At 45.9% G+C, this 22,785-nt stretch overlaps 9 protein-coding genes across 10 annotated transcripts; 6 read left to right on the top strand and 3 right to left on the bottom strand.

The window, feature by feature from the left end:
- Positions 1 to 1,351: 1,351 nt before the first annotated feature.
- On the top strand, positions 1,352 to 2,639 carry TrAtP1_009141 (uncharacterized protein; the record flags this gene model as incomplete). The annotated part of the gene is made up of 4 exons (XM_066114174.1): positions 1,352 to 1,435; positions 1,486 to 2,181; positions 2,255 to 2,542; positions 2,619 to 2,639. The coding sequence occupies 4 exons, from the start codon at positions 1,352 to 1,354 to the stop codon at positions 2,637 to 2,639; spliced, it is 1,089 nt and encodes a 362-aa protein (XP_065970268.1).
- Positions 2,640 to 6,384: 3,745 nt separating this feature from the next.
- On the bottom strand, positions 6,385 to 8,413 carry TrAtP1_009140 (uncharacterized protein; the record flags this gene model as incomplete). Its single annotated transcript, XM_066114173.1, has 2 exons — positions 6,511 to 8,413; positions 6,385 to 6,409 (listed from the first exon to the last, which is right to left on the bottom strand). The coding sequence occupies exons 1-2, from the start codon at positions 8,091 to 8,093 to the stop codon at positions 6,385 to 6,387; spliced, it is 1,608 nt and encodes a 535-aa protein (XP_065970267.1). The 5' UTR covers positions 8,094 to 8,413.
- Positions 8,414 to 8,658: 245 nt separating this feature from the next.
- Positions 8,659 to 10,774, top strand: TrAtP1_009139 (uncharacterized protein; the record flags this gene model as incomplete). Of its 2 annotated transcripts, none has more annotated exons than XM_066114171.1 (3): positions 8,659 to 8,829; positions 8,888 to 10,314; positions 10,429 to 10,774. In XM_066114171.1, exons 1-3 carry the CDS (start codon positions 8,797 to 8,799, stop codon positions 10,727 to 10,729), a joined length of 1,761 nt encoding a protein of 586 aa, XP_065970265.1. In that variant the 5' UTR covers positions 8,659 to 8,796. The 2 variants fall into 2 exon arrangements, with proteins under 2 accessions (XP_065970265.1, XP_065970266.1); XM_066114172.1 differs by lacking the exon at positions 10,429 to 10,774 and having other exon boundaries at positions 8,888 to 9,056; positions 9,111 to 10,318.
- Positions 10,775 to 11,171: 397 nt separating this feature from the next.
- TrAtP1_009138 (uncharacterized protein) lies at positions 11,172 to 12,287 on the top strand (the record flags this gene model as incomplete). The annotated part of the gene is made up of 2 exons (XM_014087265.2): positions 11,172 to 12,019; positions 12,121 to 12,287. The coding sequence occupies exons 1-2, from the start codon at positions 11,293 to 11,295 to the stop codon at positions 12,285 to 12,287; spliced, it is 894 nt and encodes a 297-aa protein (XP_013942740.1). The 5' UTR covers positions 11,172 to 11,292.
- A 921-nt stretch (positions 12,288 to 13,208) lies between these two features.
- On the top strand, positions 13,209 to 13,526 carry TrAtP1_009137 (uncharacterized protein; the record flags this gene model as incomplete). The annotated part of the gene is made up of 1 exon (XM_014087264.2): positions 13,209 to 13,526. One exon carries the CDS (start codon positions 13,209 to 13,211, stop codon positions 13,524 to 13,526), a length of 318 nt encoding a protein of 105 aa, XP_013942739.2.
- A 2,085-nt stretch (positions 13,527 to 15,611) lies between these two features.
- TrAtP1_009136 (uncharacterized protein) lies at positions 15,612 to 16,401 on the top strand. The gene is made up of 2 exons (XM_066114170.1): positions 15,612 to 15,730; positions 15,803 to 16,401. The coding sequence occupies exon 2, from the start codon at positions 15,828 to 15,830 to the stop codon at positions 16,170 to 16,172; it is 345 nt and encodes a 114-aa protein (XP_065970264.1). The 5' UTR covers positions 15,612 to 15,730; positions 15,803 to 15,827; the 3' UTR covers positions 16,173 to 16,401.
- A 612-nt stretch (positions 16,402 to 17,013) lies between these two features.
- On the bottom strand, positions 17,014 to 19,122 carry TrAtP1_009135 (uncharacterized protein). Its single transcript, XM_066114169.1, has 2 exons — positions 18,687 to 19,122; positions 17,014 to 18,610 (listed from the first exon to the last, which is right to left on the bottom strand). The coding sequence occupies exons 1-2, from the start codon at positions 19,055 to 19,057 to the stop codon at positions 17,017 to 17,019; spliced, it is 1,965 nt and encodes a 654-aa protein (XP_065970263.1). The 5' UTR covers positions 19,058 to 19,122; the 3' UTR covers positions 17,014 to 17,016.
- A 1,894-nt stretch (positions 19,123 to 21,016) lies between these two features.
- TrAtP1_009134 (uncharacterized protein) lies at positions 21,017 to 21,507 on the top strand (the record flags this gene model as incomplete). The annotated part of the gene is made up of 2 exons (XM_014087262.1): positions 21,017 to 21,314; positions 21,365 to 21,507. 2 exons carry the CDS (start codon positions 21,017 to 21,019, stop codon positions 21,505 to 21,507), a joined length of 441 nt encoding a protein of 146 aa, XP_013942737.1.
- Positions 21,508 to 21,632: 125 nt separating this feature from the next.
- On the bottom strand, positions 21,633 to 22,586 carry TrAtP1_009133 (uncharacterized protein; the record flags this gene model as incomplete). Its single annotated transcript, XM_014087261.1, has 1 exon — positions 21,633 to 22,586. The coding sequence occupies one exon, from the start codon at positions 22,584 to 22,586 to the stop codon at positions 21,633 to 21,635; it is 954 nt and encodes a 317-aa protein (XP_013942736.1).
- Positions 22,587 to 22,785: the final 199 nt, after the last annotated feature.

Here is a 22,785-nt window from a genome sequence, read left to right as displayed (position 1 = left end):
TCTCTTATGGAAACAAAGATTGTAAAAGACAAGATGCAGCTGCAGAAGTTCACGACAGCACATAAAGCAAATGCGAAATGCTGAATTATTTATAGAGCGGCTTGACCCGAGCCATAAGTATCAGCACGATCGAGTATCCAGTCGCTTGAGGGATTTTTTTTGTCGACTTATACATGTTCTGTGAACGAGTTGCTTTATTCGCCGACGATTCAAGTTCATAATGGAGATGCGGTGTGTGGCTCTGTCCAGATCCTGATGTTCAACAGCTTTATATTAGTTGCTACAATCTGACTCTGACCAGGTAGACAGAGCCGATGTAACGCCCCTCGTATCATGTTTTTTCCAGCGCGGACAATTGCGAATCCATGTCTCAAAACCAATGAATGTTGCTAAGAATGACTGACGGCTAAAACACGCCGTTCATACCTTTGAGGTTGGTGAAAAATATGCATAAGTGAGACAACCTGCCGTCAAGGGGTTTCTTTCCGAAGCTCTAATACGTTGTGACCTATACTTACAAAGCGAGGTAAGGAGTTTCTTTTGCTTACAAGGAGTACCGTTCGGGTGGTGCCTAGATGGCACCGGGTGGTGTTCGGGTGGCGTTCGGGTCGGACTAGAGTTAGATCGGAGTTGAATTATATCACAATTGGTAGTCAAATCATCTTGGATCTGTTGCTCTCAATCTTCAATATATAAAATAAGCACGAATTCTCATTCACCATCAGTCACATTAGGTCATCTATCTATCCTAAGTAACCGACAGCAATATACAGTACTCGCTGATCGGTGATTCCAGCGTGGTTGGTCAAAGAAAATGGGCACCTACCCAGTAGTTATGCAACAATTACCCGACCCGGATTTCCGAGAGCTGCAATACACCAGTTGCCACTGTTGTAGCTATATGCACTTGTGTAACCGGCTCCATCGGGCAGCGTAGACAGCTGAAAGGAACAATATTTTGCTCCGGCTGTTCGGGTCCGGGTACATAAAAACGATCTTTAAATTTAAACCTTTATTGCTATGGCATTGTAGTTATTACAACGAAAACATCACTGTGCGTGTAAAGCAGCGAGTCGGATTCTTTGCCTTGCTATTAATTGCCCGATCAGCCAGAGCGTCTGATGCTACTATCCTAGCCTGCTCGCAGCTTTCGGCGACCCGGGTATTCAGTGGCTACCCGCTCATAAACTCTTCGGAGGCCTTGTTTCGAAAGACTGCGGAAATCCATTTCTCCTCCCATTAGCCATTGCAGTCCTAACTATTGGCTTCATGGACTATATCAATCCTTCGGCATTACGGAAGCGTACGGTTACGCGCTCCTCCCTGGCATGCCTGCCATGCCGTGCCCGACATGTCAAATGCGACGGTAAACGGCCTCGATGTAGCCGCTGCGCAGTCTCCGAAACTCAATGCGACTATACTAGATCGCGTCGAGGTGGGCTTGATCGCGCAGCACTCGCGGAGAGGCGCAGACGCTTTGTTGAGAAGAGCAGCCTGGCCGTCGGAGGCTCCATAACAGACCCGCCTATTATAGCCGCATTTGCCTCTATGAATGGCATTACCGATGCCTCTCAAAGCTCAGGATCAGAACAGCCTAGTTTGTCACTGCCAGAACCAGGTGTAGGTCACGTCCAAAACGTCGAAGGCGATGTTTTCATCGATTTGTACTACAAACGATTCCACAAATTCCACCCATTAACACCACCTCAAAAATATTTCTTCAGACTCTGGCAAGACCCCAGTATTCAGCCTAGGTTAGTACCTCTTGCCGCTGTCTTGCGCCTCATCGGTCATCTCTATCGCTCCCAAGAGTGGCCCACTACACTACAGAATGTCATAGAGGTCTGCTTTCTGCAATCTTCACAAACAGACCCTTTCATGGTACAGTGTCGGATTCTGTACTCAATAGCGTTATTCTGGCACAACTACAAAGCGAAAGCATGTCACGAAATTTTAGAGGCTACCCGTCTCGCCGTCGACCTCGGCATGTTTCGACGCGAATTCGCCGCAAAACACGGAGGCACAGACACTGTACTAAGAGAGTGCTGGAGGCGGACGTGGTGGACGCTATATATTGTTTGTGGTTATTTTGCTGGCACACTGGGTACTATGGACTTTGCAGTTTTGGATGTCGAGGCCACTGTAGAGTTGCCCTGTGAAGAGGCGGAGTATGAAATGGGCGTAAGTACAGCGTCGGATGAACAGATCTCTCTACATCTCAATTATCGAGCTTCAACGTTGATACTGGTGGTAGAAAATACCCGAGCCCAAAACATTAGAAGAGTTTGACTGCCGCGAGTTTGCCTTCGGCAACACTTCGTTCTCATCTTTTGCATATCTCATCGGAGCTATCAGATGTACGGCAGCTATAGCCCCCTTGATACTGAACATTACAACGAAAGATGTCTCGCAGCAAGTGATTTGTACCGCTGACTCAGTTATTGATGGATGGCTATTCTTACTACCGACAGACATCAAACAAATTATTGATAAATCCGGAGAAATAGATGAGCTAATGTTCCAGGCCACGTTGGTTATTCATGTGTACGCAATAAGTTATTTTTTCCCGCCCGGTAGAGAGGATTGTCATTCACTAACTAGCAAATTACCTTTTTTAGGGCAACGATTTGTCTGCATAGACCCTTCTCAGATCTGAGATTTAACACTATGGAAGCAATCTCTAGCTGCGCTAGGCAGCCCTCTTTTGACACTCCAATATCAGAGGTTGCCAATGTGCATACACTACGTGTCATGCGATCTGTAGAGGCACAGATTTACCTGCTAGGGCTGCCAGCTCGATCATTCCATCACACACCATTCATAGCCTGCATGCTTAGCGAGGGCACGCTTGCACTTCTCTCAGCTTGTAAATTTATGCTGAACGGAAGCGAGATGGTAATAGCAAGAGATCAAATTCGCATGACCATTGGACGTTTAAGAACTTTGGGCCAAACATGGCCTAGAATAAGAAAGAACGTGCAAGAGATACAAGTTATTGCTCGCTATGTGTTAGAGTTGAAAGAAATTGGCAGCAGTCTCGGTTCTAGTAGCATACCACATTTGCCAACATGCGATGGAGACGGGGGTCAGCAATCGGGGGATGAAACGCTGAGTAGCGACGTGCTTCATGCCTTCAATCCATTGGACGGTTTATGCTCAATGTATTCAGCTGGATATTTAGATGCAGACCTATCATGGTGGATTGGCCCATGAACATTTGTGGTGCCACTGGGAGGTAGTGTACGTCGGGTCGTGGCGCCATGTTCTTGTAATTCCGTTGTTTAGACTCCTTAACGAATACTATATTCTAAGTAATCTATTGTGAATATTTATTAATTCTTTTAGTGCATTCCATCCATTGCGGAAGGTGTTTTGGCACTCAGCAAAGCGCATCCTCTATATTTTCTGGCATTTAAATTATCCAGTAGTATGTATTCCGATTTCTTTTGGCATCAAGGTTCACTTATCAACTAAGATCTAGGGGAAAACTCCACTATGCCTTTTTCCACATGAGCATTTCTATGTTTTAAGAGTATGGATAGATAAAGCATACTGATCTATTGCATGCAATAAACAAGACTTCTACAGTCACACCCGAGATACCCGATTGTCCTACGCAGAAGGGATTGTGGTACGTCTACGACCGCACTTGTTAGAATAGGCTTCATAGAATCGCAATGATCTTTCTATTAGTCTAGTATCGACCGGAGAGAGCAATTGCCATTACTTTTCTTGCCGGCACATGGCCAACTGGCAGTTGGTGCATGACGACAAACATGACAGATATCTGGGTCACGATCAGCCGACGAAGATATAAGATGCCTCTCATTCCATCGCATCTCATTTTTCTCGATACTGTTACTAAATCTATATAAATTGTCTGATCCGACTCAGAAGATAGTGAAGGCAACCAAACATGTCATCATCTCCTAAAAAAAGTCTAAGCTATGGAATTTGATTCCACTCGCATTGTTTCACTTGAAGACTACATTCACCTGTCCGATTTGATACCAAATACCCCCAGTCAATGTTGACGCGGTCGAGGGCATTATTCTTGATGAAATCGGCAATATTGGCTGCCGTGGTTAAAGGATTGACGGCAGTGACGCCGTCACGAAAGATGTTGTAAGTGTTCGGGCTTACCTTAATAACCCGGGCTCGCGGGGAGCCGTAGGAGCGTCGTTATGGAGGAAGATGTGCCAAAGAAGAATGACAATAAAGCAAGAGTGATATATAGGAAGGCAAGGAAAGCATCGCGGCCTATCAGCTGTTCGACTGGATCCACGGATCTACGGTAGACCTTGTCGGAGATCTATATACTGTAGTCAATTGACGAAAATCTTTCCTAATCGGCTCTATCTTAATCTATCCATACTACTAATCTTAAGTCTATTGATGCTTAACGCTTAGGTTCTTACAATGGAGGCGCAATACAAGTAAATAGTATAAACGTTGAAAACGCGGATTTCGTATTGCGTAGCTGTTGCAACAACTTGAATACGAAGAAAGGAGTGGAGAAGAAGGTATTACATATATCATTATTAAGGCCAACTAAGTGCTGCTTGTAGAGAACAAAAAAGACCCATGCCTGTCTTTCAATTAAAGATGTAAAGTGCATGCATCCGCCTCATATAAGATGGATCACCGCAGCCAATGCAGCCAGCAGCGTAAGCCATGTCGACGCCGCTACTACGCAAGGGTTGACTGCTGAAGGTTGATCGGGAGGCGAGCTCGGATTCAGGCAGGTAAGATTGGAACTCCAAGAGGTGCAGATGGAGCCCGTGGCTTTGGCTAGGGCGGATAGACTGGATGCAGCTGCAGAATCGACGGTCGCCGCGCATGGGTTGGTAGTTAGACTAGGGCCCAGCATATCGCATCCGAAAGGAGAGGTTATGTTGAATGCTTGAGCCTCCGTGGCATCGCAAATGTCAGACGATGTAGCCGCTTCAAGATCGACTGCCCGTCCGGACTAGCTAACAGTGAAGACGGTGGTGAAGTTTTCGCTTTGCGTTGGGCTCCCACAAATGTTGTACTGCAGGTACCAGCTAACAGACTATCCAACGTCTATTGGTTCCTCAATGTTCTTTTATTCCCCCCCCAAAATGGATCTAATGACTTTACATTATAGAAACATGTGATGAAGGTTTGCTGTTTCAAGTGAATTCGGCGACTTACGAAGAGAAAGGCGACCCTGGTTGCGAAGTTTACTTACCACAAGTGGCAAGAGAGCCGAAGCAATAACCCGAATGTGGTATGTAACGTCGAAACTGTGGTTTTCTTGCTCAACCAACAGCAGCTAACTGTGAATTTAATCGCAGATGCGGCCGACAAGATGGATACCTCCGTGGCTTGACTCAGGAGAAAGGCCCTATCGCGAGGCGCTTCACTCTTTAGACCCAATGAGACCCCAACACATCGCTTCGAACTACCCCCACCCCTTAGTCCTTTTTTCTTCCCGAGCCTCTAATACGCGCGGTATATATTCCGTTCTGTAGGATTCATGCCATAAAATAGTATGCTGCACACAGCGATGGAGTCGATTTCCAGTCTCAATAATGCCTAGATTATCTAGGTACAAAAGGCCGGCCATTGCGTCCTTTTAACTTAACGAAACAAGGCATTATATCTTCTTCTTAACAGTTGCCTTTAGTATCACTCTTGCCACTTTTTAAGTTACTCTAAATTGTCCAACTGTCCTTAAACCAAGCATCATTAATTATGATGGCGCCAACATCCCTTAAGACTGGCCTCTTCCTTCTCTCTCACCTACATCTGGCTCGGGCCGTGATACGCGCCCCCTGTCAATAGGTCACTTGCAGCTTTTCAACCGCCGCCAGTTCCGGAGATACATGAGTCCTTTGCCGCTGAAAGGGGCTTGACCGAAGAACCTTTAAGTGTCTCAACGCCGGCGTCACCCGTCTGAACCTCGTAGGTTTAAATGCTAAAACACTAGAAGTCTTTTGTGTGGGTAGCGTAGTTTAGTTTGATAGAGTTTGTAACATATCTTGCAGCTAGTAGAAGGAGCAAAAGGAAATACATTATTCCAAGCAAAAATAATTACCACCCAACCTCCTAAGACATGAGCCCGCGAAAATATTGCAAACTGATGGGCTAATAGGAGAAGGGTTACGCATTAGCCCCCCGCCCCCCCCCCCCCCAATAGATTACTGTTATATAAATTTGCTACCTCTCTTGTTGCCAAGCATTAGGTCAAAGACGCATACGATTTTATATATATTGAAGGCCGTTTTGCTAAATATTTTCTATATAATTAAATAGTTCTATTCAGCAGTGCCTAAACCCCCTGTATTACACAAAGTGAGTCTCGCGGCCCTTGCGCTATAGACACAAAGTCTTAGAATGGCATACTGAACACATGGATTGTTACACCGACATATATGTCGCCATCCTATACGGCGGCAACATTAGCGACCCCAAGAAGCTTTTCTCGCTTCATACACAGTGCTGCAAGGATCATAATCCCCCCCTGCCACAGGAATTAGTACGAACACTTGCTGCATTGCGTGGACGAGAGCCAAGATAACCTCCTGTTGCAAAGCGCCATGTACTTTTTCTAGTATTTTGCTCTGCGCGCCTGCAACAGCGCTCTCTATATCTTGTTCTGAAAAGTCCTGGCCTGACAGGACGGATCGTAGATTTCTGACAGCTGTTGAGTGGTAAATCTGCCCCGCAACAGCAAGAGCGATGACTTGGCCTCCGAGTTGCGACACATTCTGTAGGCTGAGTGCTGCCCCAGCATTTTCTGGTTTCGTGGTAAGCGTCGCAATAGAATAGCCAGACAACATGGCCAGGCCACTGCCGATAGCTGTGACTACACACAGGCCGTAGATAGTACCGGCTGACGTGCGTGGGTCCAGGTAAACAGTAAGGAGTGCACCGCCAACCGTCAAGAAAATGCCGCCAATGACGTAGATCAACATGTATATCTTAATAGCACTTAGGAAATATCCAGAGGCTAAGTTTACCGAAATTGCAACGATAACAAAGGGAAGCAATCGAACGGCTGCCTTTAGGGCACTGTCCCCGTTGGTAAACTGAAAGTAAATCGGAATAAAGTACATTGCAACGTAGAGTGTTGTAATGCCGGCTGCGGTTGCTATATAAAGTAGGACTTGTGTGCGTTCGCGTAATAGATGGATAGGAAATGCACGGTGAGCTTTGGATGTAAAGAGGGCGAAGTACTGCTGGAGGCAATACGCAACCAAAGTGACTCCAAAAACCACCAAAGTCGCAATAGTTCTTCCATCGCCCCAGCCCCATTGGCCACCTGCCATCGAGAGTGCTAACAGAAAAGCAACCCAAACGCCAGCGCCAAGGATAAACCCCACAAAGTCCAGACGGGCGACCCGTGCCCGTATACTGACGCCTTGGGACGGGCGGATCGAAGGGAGACAGAAGATATATGCGGGTGCCGAAATGGCAAAGATGACAAGATTGATGTAGAATGCCCAACGCCAGGTGGCTGACGATGTTGCAAATGCTCCGCCAATAACAGGACCTAGGATAGCACCAACACCCCAGCAGCTTCCAATGAGTGCCATGTACAAGCCACGTTCCTCCGACGCTGTCATGGCTAAGAAGTAATTCAACGAGCCAAGGTAAATGCCACTACCTCCGGCGCCGGCGATAACACGACCAACAATCAAAGCACTCATCGTTGGAGCGGCACCACAAAGAGCTGAGCCAACCTCAAAGAGCACTACAGTTGTGAAGAAGATCCATTTGATGTTGAAAGTGCTGTACAGATTTCCGAGTGGAAGAATGACGCACACAGAGCCCAAAGGAAAGCCTGCTCCAACCCACGTCAACTGTTCAACATGGCCAAACTGTTCAATAATAGATCCTTGTACGTCTGCAGCGATGGTGGTATCAAGACCATAGAGGATACAGCTGATGTAGAGAGCGACACAGATAACCAGCCAGCGAAGACCATGGATCTGTCGGCCATTGGCCTCTAGCTTAGGGTCGGCGCTATTCTTATTCGATGAGACTTCGGTGGTGTCGACGTCGTGTTTTGTTTCAGCAGACTGAGCCCTTTGCTCTTGGGACAGAATGGCGGGCTCATAGGGCATGGTGTTGGCAGCTAATGAAGACTGATAAACTGTGGAAAGAGAACATTGAAGGCATGATATACCAGTCGGACATGCGTCTTGCAGCAAGAATGGAACAAAATATACTAAAAAGAAAAGTTCTCTGACCTGGTAATTGTGGCTAACGAATGAGTGTATTTATCATCCGATGGATAAGCATGTGTGTAGCCTTTGCATTATCGGAGAAGCATACGGAACCCATTGAAAACCCAAGGCTGGCTGAAGCGATGGTCAAATTGATGCAAAGGCGGCCACCCATGTGGAATGTCATATGTCGTGTGAAAGTCGAACTTGACTCAGCTATACCAATAGAGTGGAAATATGCCCTTGACACACTCAAGGTCGATCCCTTCAACTCTGTCAGCAGCCAGCGAGTGCCAAGCGCATCCGCGGATGCTCTAAAACATCCAGAGAGCACTAAAGCATTAGTCCCCCCCCAATAATTTCCAGGTTTGATATGCTCCACCGGCTCCGCGGATGCTTCAAAACGCTAGGGGAATTAATTCACCCCACTCAACCTTCAAGTTGAACGGAAATCATTTGTCAGCGATGTGCTTCCGCGGAGGCTCTATAAACGATCTCGATCTGGTCGACAAGTTGTGGCTCTGAAACGAACATAGACTCTGCTTTACAACGAGTGAAAGCGGCATATTCATTCTCATTGAGCTCTATCAGTATTATTTTAATGACAATGGAGGATTCAAAGACTATTAGAAAGGTACAGGCCGCGATTTCCTCCTCGTTACAACAGAAGCGATAAGCTAATATAGCGAAAGTCCTGTGACTTCTGTTACCGGCGCAAGATCAAGTGCGATAGGCGGAAGCCTTGCTGCTCACATTGCATCACGTACAATATAGATTGTACTTTTACAGCACCCAGCCGCAAGGCTAGGCCGAAGAAACGACGGAATTGTTCAAACATCGAGGGTGCCAACAATATACAAGGTCATATGCGACAACTGGAAGCTATGATGCAGCAGCTCACTGACGATTTAGAAGTTGCTGAGGAGGGGACTGGTGTTCAGGCTCTACCTCAATCCGAGCGGGGGACTGAGACCACCACAACAACGCTGTCAGCGATAATACCAAGCGCAAACGGCAACAATTCTACAAAATCGATGGCTCTTCCCCCTCGAGAACACGTTTTACCTATCATACAAATCTACCTCAAGGATTTCAATGCAGTATTACCCCTATTTGATGCCAAAGCTCTTCTGCAATTGGTCCATAATTGTTATAATGTTGGACCCCTACAACGAGATCCGGCGGCATGGGCTGCCATAAACGTTGTTTTAGCTCTCGCACAACGGCACACTCCTGTGAACAGTCATAATGTTCCCTCCTCGGCTGAGTGTATCAATAGAGCAGAATCTGTACTCTCGACAGTTATGCTGGGCGATATCCAGCTGCTCAACGTCCAGGTCTTGGTCGGCATGGTGATGCTACTCCAGGCCTCGCACGATCTCCAGCCTTCGCTGATCTTGATTGCCACAGTGATGCGTCTAGCGCATGCGATCGGTTTACATGATCGTACCTACTCGGCGCATTTGGATATTGTCCAGGCAAGACAGCGCGCTCATGTGTTCTGGCTGGCGTATATTCTCGACAAAGACCTTAGCTTGCGGACGAAACAGCCATCGATCCAGATTGATGATGACATAAATCTTGAACTACCCTCGCCAACAGCTATTGAACATCAGATTGGAGACTGGAGTGGTGCTAACGATTCCGGCATCGAGTCGGGTATCATCACCACCGCTGACGGAACCGCCAAGATGAATTACTTTGTAACTCGCATCCAGCTGGCCGTAATTGAAGGCGGCGTATATGATTATTTGTATTCCACGCGCTCTCAAAAACGTAGTCCAAACGAGCGGTCCCATGCGCTGCGGAGCGTAGCTTGTGCCCTTCAGCAGTGGAAAGCTTCCATTCCGTCGGAATTCAGCGCCTCTGCGGGAATAATGAGAGTGCCTTCGGGTATGCTACAATTCCTCGGAGCATTGCACTCCACTACTCTAGCTTGTACAACGATCATAAACCAAGCCCATGCATGGGATGCCGAGTGGGTGGCCAGTTTACGCAGGTATGGTAGACAAGGTATAGTACCACGGCTGCCACCACAATGGGAGGCAGTGGTAGATGAGGCGCGTGATTTGCTAGTCCTTCTTGGAGTATTGGGTGTGACGGACTGCTGGAACTTCTGGTAAGATGCCCAAAGCTGCATCTTCGATAGACGGCCACAATCCTCAGGTGTTCTTGCTCGCGCGAATCATATTGATTGCTGTTGATGAAGCTGACTCGCAACGATATATTTTAGGACAACAGGGTGCACTTATATGACAGCTATGGTGATCTTAACAGCCAATAGCATGCATAAGCCGCAACACAATAACCTAGCATTAGATAGCCAACTCATTGAAGTTGGTTTGCAAACAGTTGATCAGATGGTGCAGGAGACAGGGAATGAAATGTTAAAGTCCTTTCGGGCTACTTGTGCTGAGCTGCATCAGCACACTCAACGACGATGCGTCGAGGCAGCCATAAGAGCGAACACCGTCGAATATTCATCGTCATTTCTTGCCACACAAAACGAATCAGAGGGAAGTGGCCATATTTAGGGAATAGACATGGGCTTGATTAATAGAGACGGTGAAAGAATTTAAGATGCGACAACGATTTAAACCACTTTTCTAATACTTGCAAACTCTTCCAACAGCGTTACGGCGTCAAAGATATGCAGAGAGCTATGGCTACATAAGCAAAAGGCCGCGGAAGCTCTCCCAGTACCATCTATCCGGATTAGGTTATCAAGCTGCGAGGATTTCTCCTATGCTTTATAAGCCGCTATTTGGAACCATGTCTATTATAGAGCATTCGGAAGCTTTACAATCATCCGCGGAACCACAAAATGGTACAATTGCCAGAGGTATACGCTGAACTTTTCTTCAATTGCTCTGTTGCTTATGAATACCACGTAGCAAGAGATGACCTTCGCTAGACGCTGTATTTCAGTATATATATAGAGAGAGAAAGAGAGGAAGTAACCAAACGGCAAGACAGCACAAACGACATGAACTATTGAGCCATATCACAAGCCTTCATCATTTCCATCCGTTTTGTTTTCACTGCAATAGACAACTTGCAAACCTCACTCAGGCATTTCCAGTATACAGACGCAAAGATGGCTAGCTACGATGGACCTTATCAAGGCACCGAGATGTTCAAATCCTTCACCAAGACTTGGCATACCAAGCCATACCCCGAAATCCTGCCTTCTCGGCCCGAGCTTAGTGCTTCTGGAAAGATTGTCTTCATTACGGGCGGTGGTAGCGGTATTGGTAAAGCCACTGCTATCGCCTTCGCGGAGGCCGGTGCCAGAGTCATCGCCATTTTCGGGCGTCGAATTGAGAGACTGCAGTTGGCTGCTGAAGAGATCTCTAGGGCCAACCCCAAAGGAACCACTACCGTGGTTGTTGAGAGTGCCGATGTTAGCCAGCGTCACGCTTTAGAGGCAGCCTTCACCAGTGCCATCAACAAGGCTGGCGGCGGCAAGATTGACATCTTTGTCAGTAACGCTGGCTTCCTCAAGCCACGCGCCCCTCTCGCGAACTACGGCGAGAAAGAAACGCGCGAGAGTATCGAGGGAAACATAATTGGTTCGTTCAACGCGATCCAGGCAATGGTGCCCTTGTTGGCGCCCAAAGCCAAAGTTTTGAATATCTCCTCGGGAATCGCGCACATCAATCCGCTTCCCGGCTTTTGGCCATATGCAGCCTTCAAACTCGCAATCGTCAAGATGTTCGATTTCCTGCAGGTTGAACATCCAGACCTTAGTGTTTTTAACGTTCAGCCTGGCGTTGTTGCCACTGATATCAATGAAATATCCGGAATTCCAGGCCAAGATGAAGGTAAACCAATTGCACTTTATTATTTCATTGTTTTCTATCTTTATGGAGATTATTTCTGTCTTGTTTTCTTCTTTTATTACAAAAGCTGACTCCTTCACTAGTTGCACTTCCTGGCTGTTTCCACGTTTGGCTTGTATCCCCTGAAGCCGAGTTTCTGAAAGGAAAGTTTGTATGGGTCAATTGGGATGTGAATGAACTGAAAGCTCATTCCAAGGAGATTGAAGGATCAATGCTATTGAAAGTGGTATTGAACGGCGTTCCAATGTGAGCTTGAAATATTGTCTTACTGTTAAGTAAAGCCAAATAGTCCAAGAGATAATTGTACCTTATTACAATGGATACAAGATTCCACTCCCACAACCAAGAGTAGACCCAATTATTACATATCTAACGTTCCATAAAGATAAGGCTATTTCTGCTCATCATGTAGCATATTGTACAAGAGTACCATGTTGTTTAGAAGGCTGTATCTAATCGGGGTGGCTACCTCATCCTTTCCTTCGTTTCTAAACTTACGGATGTTATCTTGCATCAAGTTCCGGAAATTTTTATAAGAATCACTCAAAAGCTATATTAGCAGCAGCATGAGTAGCCCATAGGCATACTCTGAATACACCGTCCAACATCCGTGTCAACTTTTGTGGATTTGATAGGACGCGGTATCAAAACTAGAATATTCTCCCTTTCAATACCCTATAATTGTATTTTCAATATATCATTCCCTTTTATATGCGTTTTCGACACACTATATAATACTTTCCAACGTCCTATAAATTAAACTCTAATCTAAATCTTATATTTACTAACTGTGATTAGATATTTCTGCTCCTTTTCCATACGAGAAGTAAAATACAATTTTGTACACAGAGATCAAATTCAATGGCAAAATAACCTCTCCTGAAAATTTGTACAAATTGTAGCGTTGGATATTACATATACTACAACCGGCAACACAATACTACTAGTTCGCATTAATTCTTTGTATTATCACCAGGATCCCCAGAGGTGGACCCTCAAGGCGTCTTTGTCTGTGTTCTTCTTGTTGCTGTCTCTAAACGACAACGGCACAGCTAGAGCGGATAATCCTACAGTACAGACTATATACACTGCAGACCCAGCACCAATTGTATATAACAATCGCCTCTACTGCTTCACCGATCATGATCTGACAGGCTCGACTTTCTTCAACATGACAAACTGGCGGCTATTTTCGACTTCTGATATGGCGAACTGGCTGGACCACGGCACAGTTATGAGTCTCAAAAGCTTTACTTGGGCTAGTGTCAATGCCTGGGCCGGCCAAGGTGTCGGCCGAAATAATAAGTTCTACTACTATGCTCCAATGGTTCACTGCGCGACAGGGGCTATGGCTATTGGCGTTGGCGTAAGCGACACAATTACTGGTCCATACGTCGATGCGCTTGGTCATCCCCTGCTAGAAAACAACGAAATTGACCCTACAGTCCATATCGATGATGATGGTAACCCAGATCTATGGTATGCGTAGCTGAACCAAGATATGTTTTCATATATTGGCAGCCCCGCAAAGATCCAGCTTACCGTCGCTGGCTTTGGAGCTCGTTCAGGTAGCGAGAATCTCACAACTTCGTTCGAGGAGGGTCCCTGGGTCTACAAGCGAAATAGCCTTTACTATAATGTTTTTGCTGCAGATTGCTGCTCAGAAGACATTCGCTATTCAAGAAGTCCAGGTGCCCTGGGCCCGTGGATATACAGAGGCATTGTAATGCAAACCTAGGGCTCAAGCTTCACAAATCACCTAGGTGTTATTGACTATAAGGGAAATTCGTACTTCCTTTATCATAATGGTGCCTTACCCAGAGGTGGTGGCTACGATCGATCTGTGGCTGTTGGGCGATTTGTCTATAATGCAGATGGCTCCATCCCCCAGATGAACACGACAACTGCCGGAGCTCCGAGAATAGATGCGCTGAATCCCTATCAACGTCAAGAGGCGGAGTTGACCGCTTGGTCAACTGGTGTTTCCACTGAAGTGTGCAGTGAGGGAGGCCTAGACGTCTGCAGCATTAACAATAGTGACTACATTAAAGTCGAACGCGTCAACTTTACCACTGGTGCTAAGTCTTTCTCCGCTCGTGTCGCTTCTGCAACTACCGGTGGCAAAGTCGAGTTGCATTTAGACAGTTTGAATGGAGCACTAGTTGGTACATGTGCTGTTCGCAATACCGGTGGCTGGTAAACATGGATACAGTCACTTGCTCCGTAAGCAATGCGACAGGAGTTCGGGACCTATTCCTTGTTTATACTGGCAGTGGCAGTGATTTTCTTTTTGACGTTAATTGGTGGGAGTTTAACTAAAACTTTAAAGTATGATCAAACGAGATTTTACTCTTGCCTAATAGCGAGCCTTTGCTCAAATTGCCGCATTTCTTTGCTGTAGAAGTTTGTCTCCAAATGGGCCCTATTCCCGTTTCTCTGCTTACCTCCCTCGCTGCCACGAGTTATTAATGGATATTGTAGGCAAAAAGATGGCATTCGCGTCGCGACTGTGGATAGGCGAGCATACTCCACTGCCTGAGTCTTTGACCAGCAATCCGGAGATAACAGTTTGCTACTACTATCCGCAGCAAAACTCGAGCAGAAAATCAGCTGGATCTAGCTTGCACTGAAGCTAGTATGTATTAGCGCACCTGGTCCTATCCGCCACGTATCCCAGCATAGCGCAGGGATCACAGACTAGTAGGGTGTCTGAGAAAACTGCCGAACTCCCATTTTCAGATCGCATGACTAGGCAAGGTATCTCCTTACACAATGTGAGGCTATCGAGACATCCTTTCACCGACAAGGCCGTATGCCACTTTGCTAGATAAGTACTAGTCCTACAAATTCCCAGTAGTTGTCGCTCCATTATTAGTCGAAATAGGTATGTGTAGACGAACCTAGCCCTATTGGTGGATGTTAAACACTCCGGTATCAAGCTTATGCAGGCGGCACAGCTGGATCCCGTATTTTTTTAGGGCCCTGATATTACTTGTAAGTTGTCAAGTTTATAAGACTAGCAAGTAATTCCGAAGATTGGACCGGCTCTCGGATCAAGCGTTGCATTTTTCTACCGGAAACCCGTCTCCCCTGGCAGAGGGAGTACGGCCTTTCTATGGACTCTCTAGACATGAACTTAGATGCGTCCTTTGGGGCCATGTTGGTGGAGATTGCTTTTGTATTTGAAGTTACGTACCTGCGCAGGAAAGAAACCGTGCATAAGAAGTGTAGTTGAGGGTTTGCAGAGATACAAAGTAGTGCCAAAAGACATAATGCTTGTCAGAAGGTATTTTTAGGGTTAATTCTATGCTATAGTAGCTTCTACTATCTTTCAAGAATAAAATAGAAAATTAATATTTATTTCTCGGAATCAGGCCAGGTGATTATATTATCAGGCGATTATTTGACAGCCTTATTGTTCTAAATTCTCATATCAGATTTTAACGCTTATTTCAGCGAATAGGTGTCTGTATTAAGAAGGTATATATCTGAATAGTAATAAAAAATAGGAAACCAATAGTCCACTATCGTGATAACCTCGCTTAAAGCTAACGTGCTTTTTATATATACAATTCCTATATATACTCGGCTTTTCCCTAGATTTGTTTGCTTTCTTACTATCAAGCTATCAATCTATCCAACCTCCATATCCTGGCTTCAAGGTCAATAGATCGAAGATTTATTTTCGCGACAGTGAGTAACCAACTCGTGACTTTTACTCGTGACTTTTAAATGCAGGATGTTAATTTGGAATTGTTCTTATAGATACATCTCTTGGATTATTCACAAAATGTGGTCATCTTCTGTTATTGCTATTGCAATCTCCTTTGCAACCTCAGTTGTTGCTACTGGCGGGTTCCAAGTTAATGCTTATGCAAATGGCTGTGGCAATGGATACGTTGGCTCAATCGACCTTGACGATTGGAACATTTGGACACCTTGCACATCTTGGAATGTACCGAATGCATGGTATTTGAATGTTGCAGACAATTGGAGTGGAAGTAACGTTTGCTGCCAATCTTATGCAGATGCTGCCTGCAGCCGTCCAGTTAGCGACCCATTTGATGGCTCTGGAGGATGCGCTTATACCAGCGGCAATGGAGTGCCTTACATCCAGTGCCACGTTTGCGGTTGATGGAGCGATCTGATGCCATTCAGCTAGGCAGGGCAAAAAATTACACCAATGGTCGCTATTGTGGCAATTATTGTAATTGAAAAAGGGATTCACAAGGAATCCTTGATACAAGGGGATAGGTCGTTGTATTTTACTTGGAATAATATATGGGTGATGCATCGTTGCCCTTAGCTGTCTGCAAGACATGTTCATAATTAAAAGCGCATCTCAATATATTCCTTACTTCGACATTTAATGCAGTTACTAGCGCAAAGATGCTTCACGAGTGCTCTTGGGACAACAGTGGCCAGCTTGAGCTTTGACAGACTATAAGAAGCCACTGGCGAGGCATCAGTTGTACTCATTATAACCTACATCCGCACTTCGTCAAAACCTCTTGCCCCTCCAACAGCCTATATCTACCTACCAGACCGGTCTATCTTTTCAACTTACACCGGATGGGAAGCCATTTGATGTCATTTGTAAAATAAAAAAAGAGTCTGTCAAAGGATGCAAAATTATGAAGAAGAATAAATAGAGGCGACGACGCGTCTTTGGGAGACACAAGCAGAGGAGCCTTGGATGATGAACCAAGACAAAGAGCAGTTCTGTACAACTTGAAGCAGAATGGCCGATAGTGAGATAATTGCAACGCCAAAACAACAGAGGAACTGGAGTATATTGCCCTTCCTCTCAGCCTTTTATTGACTACCTAATGCTTAGCATAGCTCCTCTGTCTCTACTAGTCCATTTCTATGTACTATTAGTCTAGAAGATTGGAGAAAAAGCTTTCACAGAAACAAACACTGTAGATTACATTCTATGCTCTTAATATGTTCAATTAGTTTTGAGTACTTATTACTTATCAAATAGTATCTAGTTTCAAGCTCATAAGAGGCAGATATTTTTGTGATCCATGAACGTCATCTTCCATGAAGCCGCCCGATGCAACGGGTTTTCCGCTGCGCATGCGTGGAATTGTAGCCTTGAATGCCAGAGCTTGGTCGAAAAACCCGCAATACACGATATCGTCAACACAGAGGTTGTATATCTTCGCAATTAATTCGGTTCTGAGGATACCGGTGTTTTTCACATGATCGTAGGTCTTTGTATCGTTAAAGATGATGTCAAATGTAATTTCGTATGGGCCCGCGTTTTTGGACCTTATGACTTTTGCTGCTTCGCCGACTGTCTGGGGAAGGATGAAAGGAACCTCAGCTGTGTTTGAAGTCCCAGCGCCTATGGTAAGTTTCGGAAATAAATCTCCAAGGCTTGAAGCAAGGTCATTATGTAGCCGTGGAGAGCAGCGCTGGAGACGATCTCCTTTCCCGATAAGCAAAGCCTCAAAAGAGAATAGACTTTTCTTTGCTGCCTTATTCAGTTGGTCAATCTCAACAGCGTCTTCTTCGGCTTCCTTCAATTCCATTAAATGGTAAATGGAGAATTCTGCACATGGCCCTGTCTCAATCTCTCCCTTACCCCCCAACCCAAAACCAAAGTTGCCGCTTGTTGCTTTCTGACCTTCATACGGCCCATGAATGCATCCTACCCTCGCAGTGGAAGCAATACTGGTAGCTGTTGCCTGTGTCTCAGCGAGTGCTTCGGCAACTACGAAAACATTGCCCATATGAGCGGTTTTGTTTGTCTCGTCGTATCCGTACGTATGGAATCCCAGCTCCCATTTTTCTGAGGTGTGGGAATGTTGCTGAGTCACATACGCCTTCACTCTATGTAAAAGTGACTGGAGCTGCGAAATAAGAATAGGATCTATGAAAGAGCCAATAAAGATGGTGCGATATCCAATAACCTTGGCACTTTCCAATTTCACCGTGTAAGAGTCGCCGCTTTCTTTTGACGAGTGAAAGGTAGTTCCACTGACTCTCACTGAGCAATTATCGGATAGCGTCGAATACGTGGAAGCGGACAGGTCAATGTATCCGCCAGGCCCATGAAGTTGATCGGGGCGAGACTTTTCATATAGTGTGTGTGCTGCGACTGTAGTAGGAGTGCAGACAGCGCCGGGCATAAGGGGTTTCACGTCAAAGGTGCCATCTCGGTAGACGGTCGCCTGGCATGAAGGGCTTTTTGGCGTGGCACATAGGCCACCGCATTCCATTATCTTGCCCATATGAGTGAATCCTCCCAGTATGTGCCTATCCAGAGCAAGCACTTGACTGTAGCGTTGATCAAATGCGTGATAGGCGCTGAAAGCAACGTACGGCGCCGGGTCGTAAGATCGGCCGCCGATAATGATGTCGAAATCCGGATGAGTAGTCATGGCTCGTATATACGGCTCTGGGCCCATTTGCCCAACAATAGTCTTCGAGGCCTTTACATCTTCAACCGTCAAAGTAGGCACACAGGGACCGCAGCCGGAGATTGCTCCCGCTTCAAGGCGCTCCAAGACAAGGTCGCTGTCGATGTCACTATATATTGCTATGACTTTTAATTGAGTAGAGCTAGCACGAGACAGGTGATAACAATTAGTAGGCGCTACTTAGAGAAGTAAAAACTTCATTTAGAAGGAGTCCTTACTTGTTATCGGACGACGCTAATATTTCTTCGACGATATTCACCAGTTCTTTGACGTGGGCATCACTCCCATCCCCTCCTCCTGATCCAATGAGCACAGGAAAGCGATATTTTGTTATAATGGCGATAAGCTTTCGCAAATCTCTTTCGTAAGATGCACGGGGACAAGTCATAGTTCCAAGCGCCAATTTGGCAGGCCCAGAGTCAGTAGAGCCAGAATCCAAGATAATCGCGGTTGGTATGCCGCTTTGAACTGAAGATTCCAGTGCATCTTTAATTTCAGCTTCGTTGAAGCCGTACCCTAGCATGCCAATGGGAGTAATGATGCGGCAAAGGGGCTCAAGCCCAGCACCGACAGTGGCGTTGGATACCATGCTTCAGTATTTTATTGAAATCAACACAAGACGATGGATAGAACAATATTAGTAAACGTGGTAACATATCTCATCACTTGGCTCTTTGATGTCAATTATATAACATCTCACTTACTAACATTCAGCAGCCTGGCTCTGTGGATATGACACTGAAGCGAATTCCGCTCGGGCTTACCGGATTTGACACTCGGCCCGACAAGCGAAAATCGGCAGCACATGCCGCCTTCTTCTAGCTACAGCGCATACAGGCGATTCGGCTGACTTCTTCATTGCACCTTATGATAGATGGAATCGGAACATTCATCTACAAGTCCGACGATGCCAGACAACAAGCGAGCTTCGCGTACTTCTATGGCGTGCACAACGTGCCGGCAGGTTAAGGTATGCCTCTCCAGGTGCGACTGTAATATATCGGGGAACCACAATTATTTGTGACTAACTGCTTGATTAAGCTACGATGTGATGCGCAACAACGATTTCCAGCTCCTTGTTCTAGATGTGAGAAGCAAGCTAAAGCATGCATTTTTGATCCAAGATTCAAGAGACAAATCGTTAGAGGGTAAGCAATGGTAGTCTCATTCTCTTTACGTATAGACCTTTTATAATAACCACTCCATCCTTTTTACCGCCTTAGTGCTTTAGAAAAGGCGATCGAAGAAAAAGAGGAGCTTGAGAGGCTCGTCCATTCATACAAGAGTTCTTCTGCGACTGTTGGTGCTGGCTCAACGATTGCGTTCCCAGGCCTGGAGACAGATAGCGCCAAAAATACAATACATCATACTCCATTGCCTACCGACAATCGCATGCCCGCTACCACGCCTTTGACATATGAGCTTGGCGGTGTGAAACTTGGCTCTCATAACGTTAATGAGCTTCTGGAGCAGCAAGTTTACATGTCACAATAAGAAAGACATTTCCGCTAACTCAGTACAGCTTTCATCGACATTATTTTGATCATGTTCCATTTATAGACATTGAAAGTTCCGCAGAATCTATTCATCAAACTAGCGAAATCCTTTTCTGGGCACTTTTGTTAGTATCGGCGCGGAATCATCCTCTTTACAATCAACAATTTTCAAAGCTGCGATCCGCTTTCCACAAATTACTATCCGAACATGTAGTTAGGGCAATCCGCTGCCCGTATACAGTTCAAACACTGTTACTGCTATGCACCTGGCCGATGCCCGTCGCAAGTCAGAACGATGACCCAAGTTGGAATTACTGCAGCCTTGCCGTCTCAGCTGTGCAGCAAATTGGCATCCATGAACCTGCTCATGTCGAAGACAGTAGACCCGCTCATTCAATAGCTTACCTGAAATCTTGGTTGGGCTGTTTCGTCGTCAGTACCGAGTATGACTTGCCCATCAATTCCCCTTCACTGCAGCATGAATTGGGACTACCTGCTGACATGTCAGCTGTTTAGGGTTGCAACGGATCATGGCTTTCCACCACCAATGAGTCTCGTCGCTGGGCGGCTCCCAATTGTCAAATCACATTTACAGTCGCATTTTTCTGACGAGTTTTGGGCGCGATGTGAGCTACAGCAGCATTCTATGAGAGTCTTCACGACTCTTCATGGCATTCATTCTTCGAGCCAGGTGCAGTTGTCTCTGTTGGGCCTTCTTGAACGCGATTTAGATCTGCTAGGAGCCGATATCAAAACCCGTGTTTCCCAGCGATATCATATCGACTTTTTAGCCGCAAGGCTGCGCCTGTGTTCCATCCCTTCATTGACATCCAGTTCAAAAGACTTAGGGAAAACAACAAATACACAAGAGTGGGCAACTTGGTACAGAGGCTTTCATGCGGCCATACAGCTTACAACCATTTATACATCTTTACGTTCATGCTTTCCACAGCCTCCAACAGATGAACTACTACCCCATGAGCTCCAAAAGCGCGAAGCTGAAACAGCACATTACCCAAAACACTTTTTTTCGAGTTTTATGCATCGCTGGGATGTATTTGGCGAAATTTCTCGCTGTTGGCCGTGATATTCAGCCTCATGAGCGAACCTTGGCCCGCAACAAGATAAAAGAAGTGTACGAGACCTTTTTGGCCTGGTCAAAAGAAGAATTAGACGAGCCCTTTCGAACTGCAAGGATGATCCGACTGTTATCTCGGCATGCAGAGGACAAGGTCTCGTCAGAATACTTTACGAACGATAGCGGAGATCCAAGTGCTACCGTAGTTGACGATAGCCTAAGAATTGCGAGGAAAATACGTGAGCGCACAGCTGCCACTCCCGCGATTGCTGGTAAGTTTCTACAGTCTGATTCAAAGCCGTTCCGTTAACAGCAAATTTAGATGACACAGAAGGCCAGCCAAGGCTTCCCCGACCCGACACTCTATCATCCGATTGGAATGACTGGCTTCCGAATACATATGACGACCTTTTTGCGTTTCTAGCCTCACCTTCAAATAATTACTTTGACGAGCAATGGATATAGCACTACTTAGCGGCTAAGTAGGGAGGATAACAGTACGAGAAATATTAATTAATAAAAACAGGGCCATATGCAGCGCCACTATAAACTCGACATACACAAGGACGTTAATTCATGCTCTAGTAGCATTATCGTTCTCTAATCAGCAACTGCAAGAAGTTTAGAGAATAGGGTTGACATTTCAGGCTCTCATGCTTCGCCCCTTCCACAATGTCCAGCTGCGCATCTATGCCGTCTTCCCTCCATAATGCTTGCAATTTCTTCAAAGTTCCCAGCCTATTTTGAACAATATCTTTATTTGGGAATTTGTTCAAAGCCGCCTCTGGCTGTGCGCTGCTTAATAAGTCAGTGCCTGCTGCAGCCTTGAACTTTTGTAGCCACGTCCAAAATTCAGCCCCTCCATGGACTTCAACATCAGCATCGCCTACAACAAGTTGGATTTTAACTTGTTTGATCAAATTCTTGTCGACACGTATCCCGAAAAGCTCTTCCGCGTCTGCTATGCCCGTCGGCCAGGAAGCTGAATGGTCCAGCATGGTCACGGTTCCCGGCGCTCCAATACTCACGGCTGCTAGCCTTTCAGGGTAGAGGTAGAGGAACCGATGTGCAAACTGAGCACCGCCTGAATAACCCATTAAGAAAATCTTTGATGTGTCTATTCCAGGCCAGCGATGGGCTACCTCGTTTAGCATATCCAAAAAGGCTAGATCGGATCGCAGCGTCGGAGATCGAAGTAATTTGTATGAGTCTAAGTCGGTAGGGCTATCGAGTCCGGCAGGGAAGAGCGGTGCCATAATGGCACAAGGCGTGGACTCAGCGAATGGGATAAGACCTCGTTCGGCATAAGAATCATCACGCAGAGTGCCATGAATAAAGACTAGTAAGGGGAGCTTGGGCGATGAGGCTTGTGACGCGCCGTTTGCTTGACCGCGCAAGGTACCTTTGTAATGCTCTGGCGGAATATAAAGGCTGTAAGACACTCGAGGTTCCGATATAAGAGCTTTTCGAGGAATTTTCCCTGTCATGTATGTGGGTTTCCAAAACTCTGGAGGTATTTGGGCAGTGCTGAGAAGTTTCTCCATGTTGAGTACGACTTATGCCAGTAAAATAATCCAATAACAACCTGGTTTGCCAGTTTGAGTAATGATGATCAGCGGATTCATCTCTTTAAACAGCAGTCATAATTTATATGTGAGAAGCGAAACTCGCTTTCCTATTCCTGAGGCTGTGATAACATTGGAAGCGAAACTCGCTACAAGTTCGTGTTGCATGTGATTATAC

Source organism: Trichoderma atroviride, chromosome 4 (assembly GCF_020647795.1).
Source record: "Trichoderma atroviride chromosome 4, complete sequence".
In the NCBI taxonomy this organism is placed as follows: domain Eukaryota; kingdom Fungi; phylum Ascomycota; class Sordariomycetes; order Hypocreales; family Hypocreaceae; genus Trichoderma; species Trichoderma atroviride.
This window is presented reverse-complemented; position numbering and strand designations above follow the sequence as displayed.